Source organism: Mastomys coucha, unplaced genomic scaffold (assembly GCF_008632895.1).
Source record: "Mastomys coucha isolate ucsf_1 unplaced genomic scaffold, UCSF_Mcou_1 pScaffold15, whole genome shotgun sequence".
NCBI lineage: Eukaryota > Metazoa > Chordata > Mammalia > Rodentia > Muridae > Mastomys > Mastomys coucha.
Window position 1 is genome coordinate 20,017,777 of NW_022196897.1, and position 4,171 is coordinate 20,021,947.

The window sequence follows — 4,171 nt, forward strand, 5'->3', positions numbered from 1 at the left end:
CCCCCTCCCCTTCTCTTCTTCTCCCTCTCTCTCTCTCTCTCTTTCTCCCCTCTCTCCTTCCCTCCCTCCACCCACCCCTTTCATATGCTGGGGATGGAAGCCAGGTTCCTGTACATGACAAACCCATTCTCTATCACTGAGCTGCAGCCTAGCTCTGGCCACTCCTATTCCCATGAAAGTAATAGCTGAGAGCCCAGCCATTGACATACACCGAGGGACTTTAGAGTCAGGATCCTGAGGTTGGTGAGATGGCTCAGCAGGTAAGAGCACTGATTGCTCTTCCGAAGGTCCTGAGTTCAAATCCCAGCAACCACAGGATAGCTCACAACCACTCACAATGAGATTTGACTTCTGGTATATCTGAAGACAGCTACAGTGTACTTATTTATAATAATAAATAAATCTTTGGGCTGGAGCAAGCAGGGTTGAGACAGCAGTGAGCAGAGGTCCTAAAATCAATTCCCAACAACCACATGAAGGCTCACAACGGCAATGGGAGTGTACTCATATACATAAAAATAAATAAATAAGCCAGGCAGTGGTGGCACACGCCTTTAATCCCAGCATTTGGGAGGCAGAGGCAGATGGATTTCTGAGTTCGAGGCCAGCCTGGTTTACAGAGTGAGTTCCAGGACAGCCAGGGCTACACAGAGAAACCCTGTCTCAAAAAACCAAAAAATAAAATAAAATAAATCTATAGAGTCAGGATCCTGACAAGGTATCCTCCAATAATAGTCACTACCGTGCCTAACCCTCTGAAGGCCCAAGCGTTTGAAGCAAGCTGGGGAGGGGTTGCCTTGCCTACACTGGTAGCCTGGAAGCCACTCTGACAAGCCAGTAGAGCTGGGCCCTGGCACGCTGCCATCCTCTGATGGCAGAGCAGCCCACCAAGGCCACACAGTGGGGTGGTGGCTGGGATGGGGCCTCAAGCATCCCCCAAACTTCTAACATGGGAAAGGAGCCCAACAGGTGAGCCAAATCTCTAGTCAGTGATTCAACTAACACTTGGAGACCACTACCCTGTGTGGGGCCAAGTGATAAGCCTCTGCGGAAGGGAGGCTCAACATCACCCTCGTGAAAAGAAGCCACTCCACAAGAGTCCATAGAGCCCAGGTCCAACCTGTCTGTGAGGACAGGGTGAGCCTCCCAGAGGGCTGAAGAGGAGGACACTGGAGAAAAGCTGTGGACTGGGAAAGAGCAGAACATTCCAGAAAGAAGGAGAAACAAATGAGAATACTTGGTGGCCCCAGGCCTTGTCTTCTGTGAAGTGAAGTGCTATGTAGGCAGTTTAGTGGTGCACAGAGGAGGCAGGTGTGTGGCACGTGGCTGTAATCCCAGCACTTGGTGGAGCACGGCAGGATCTCTGTGAGTTCAGAGCTAGCCTGCTCTACTGCAAATCACTATGACTTCACAAATGCCACTGACTTCTATGGTCACACACACTGTGGAGTGTGTGTTTATGAATTGCACTTCAGCTTTATAAAAATAGTTGTGCTCTGGAAACAGGGGAAGCTTCACTGACAGACTTGAAAATAACTCTATATAGCACAGGCCCCGTCTACCATCTCTGGGACCCTACAGGTACCTGCACTTGCCCATGACACCATCACTAGGGAACAGATAGGAGTGAAATACAATGTCAGAGGTCAAGGATGGACTGCAGAGATAACTCAGTGGCTAAGAGCACTTATTACACAGCATGAGGATCTAAGTTCAGGGCACACGTATGGACATATGCCTAGAGTTCCGGCACTGTATAGGGCAGAGACAGGAAGATTACTAAGGCTCCCCAGCTGTCAGCGCAGCAGCAGGTTCAGTGAGAGACCCTGCCTCAAAAAATAAGGTAGAGAACAAAGAAGGTATTCATTGTTAACTGCTGGCCTCTACATGCAAATACACACACACATAAACACACACACACACACATAAACACACACACATACACATAAACACACACACACAAAAGGTGGGAGAGGAGGAAGAAAAAAATGTTTAGTATGCCAGACAGATCAGGATGAAAGCACGTGGCAGAAGCTCCTAAAACAGGTTCTGTTGAAGGAAGTGGGGACCCTAGAGAAGGGAGATTCTAGGTAATGAGAACAGCCAGTGTAAAGGCCCTGGGGTAGAAATGTGCCCGGAAGTCACTGAGGCCAAGAGAAATGAATGGAGGAGGAGGGCTAGGGACCGGAGTCTGGTCAGCCAACGGGAGGAGGAGGACTAGGGACTGGAGCCTAGTCATCCGGTGGCACTGACACAAAGGCCTCTGTGCTCTGTCCACAGCCCTGCTCTTAGACATCATGACAGTGGCTGGAGTACAGAAGCTCATCAAGCGCCGTGGCCCATATGAGACCAGCCCTGGGCTCCTGGACTACCTCACCATGGACATCTACGCCTTCCCTGCCGGCCACGCCAGCCGTGCTGCCATGGTGTCCAAGTTCTTCCTGAGCCACCTGGTGTTGGCGGTGCCGTTGCGCGTGCTGCTGGTGCTCTGGGCCTTCTGCGTGGGCTTGTCTCGGGTGATGATCGGACGCCACCACATTACAGACGTCATCTCAGGCTTCATCATCGGTTACTTCCAGTTCCGCCTGGTGGAGCTCGTGTGGATGTCCTCCAACACCTGCCAGATGCTCATCTCTGCCTGGTGAGCTGCCACCCACCACCCACCTGGGCTCTGGGCAGAGCTGGCCCCAGAGAGGTGGCTGGAGGTGGGTCAGTGAGTAGGGACGGACTAACTCAACTTCCCCAACCTGGTTGGAAGCTGGTTTGTTAGTACTGTGGGGACTTTTGTCTTTTTCACTGGACTACATCCTCAGAGGCAGCCGGCACAACTCACATGGGGAGTCGTGCTTAGCCTCCATTCCTTGTCTGAAGGCAACAGACAAGAACAAGATGGCTATAGGAGGGGCAGAAGCTTGTCCCCTTGTCACCATGACAGCAGTAGCATAAAGTTGGGTGAAGTATGCCCACCACTCATCCAACACAGGAGCCGGTCTATCAGTGGTCACCAACAGCTTAGGGTAGCAGGTTCCAAAGGGTGCCTGGGGGCCGCAGCCTGCAAGATACTTCTCAGGGAAAGGCTTTTATGGTCCAGTGCATTTTGGGAAGTCCTGCACACTCGCCCCCCACAGTGGATGTTCACAAGAGTGTAGATTATTCAGAAAGGCACCAGCATGTCCTATAGAAAACCCAGCCATTGGAGTCTTGTTTAGCTCGGCATTTCTGAAATTTACCTGACCATAGAAGCCTTTTCTTCAGAAATAGCTATTAACCCACCAGGAACCTATTGAATCTGGGAAGCTGCTGCCCAGGAGCCAGAGGGCCTGGGATGTGAGCTAGCCTCTGCCAACACCCAGCCCAGAGGCCTGGGGAAGGCAGGTGCCCACAGCAAGATCTGCAGAAGGTTCCTGCCATGGTCTCTGGGCGTTGATGCCGCTTTGGCCCCCAGGGGCCGGACTCTGTGTGACCTAATAGGTCGTTTCCAAGTCAGACACTTAGGGACAATACAGTGATATGCAAATGGAGCATCGTCCTGTGTGGTTCTTAACGTGTGGGGTATGGGGACAGTCCCTGTTGGGAAGACAGTGCCTAGTGCCATTTGTCAGAGGGAAAATAGGGCAAAGGTACCAAACTCTGACCTGTTCCTAGACTCTTCTGCTGCTTGGTGTTCCTGGACATCACAGCCTGGGGCCTGGTCCACCAGGCACTGCCCTTTTGTCCAGGGCCGGGAATTTCTTCAGTGGTAGAGAAGTGTGAGGCCTCCTCCCTCCAGTCTCAAGCCCTCCCAGGGCTTTTCCCTCAGTCTAAAAGGCTAGATTTCTGTCCCCTAGAAGTGGACTAGTGTGGAGTATCAGTCAGGGTAGGGTGCCAGGGTGAACATGCCTGAGTAGAAATCTATACACAGGTGGAGGGCATGTGAGAGTAGGCCAGTAGAGGGGGAAGATGTAAGGCAGGGGGAACAATGGAGACAGAGTCTGGCTTCTCACAGGCCTGGAGGATGGGGTATGGGGGTGATATAGAGACCCTATATTCCTGGAGCCAGCACTCAGTGCCCCTCACAAGCCTCTAAAGTGGGGTGAGTAACATACCCACTTAGCAGATGAGAACACCAAAGTCCCAAGTGGGTAGCAGCTTGTCCAAGAAGACTAATGAGTACATAGGTGGGAGCCAGCAG

General features: G+C 52.0%; 1 protein-coding gene across 1 annotated transcript in view; it reads left to right on the plus strand.

The window, feature by feature from the left end:
• The window catches only part of Plpp7 (phospholipid phosphatase 7 (inactive)), a 14,631-nt gene extending 11,110 nt beyond the window's left edge, over positions 1 to 3,521 (plus strand). Inside the window, exon 2 of the mRNA XM_031369776.1 lies at positions 2,281 to 3,521. Coding sequence (XP_031225636.1) covers positions 2,281 to 2,645 — 365 coding nt within the window. The 3' untranslated portion in view covers positions 2,646 to 3,521. The remainder of the gene's footprint in view (positions 1 to 2,280) is intronic.
• Positions 3,522 to 4,171: the final 650 nt, after the last annotated feature.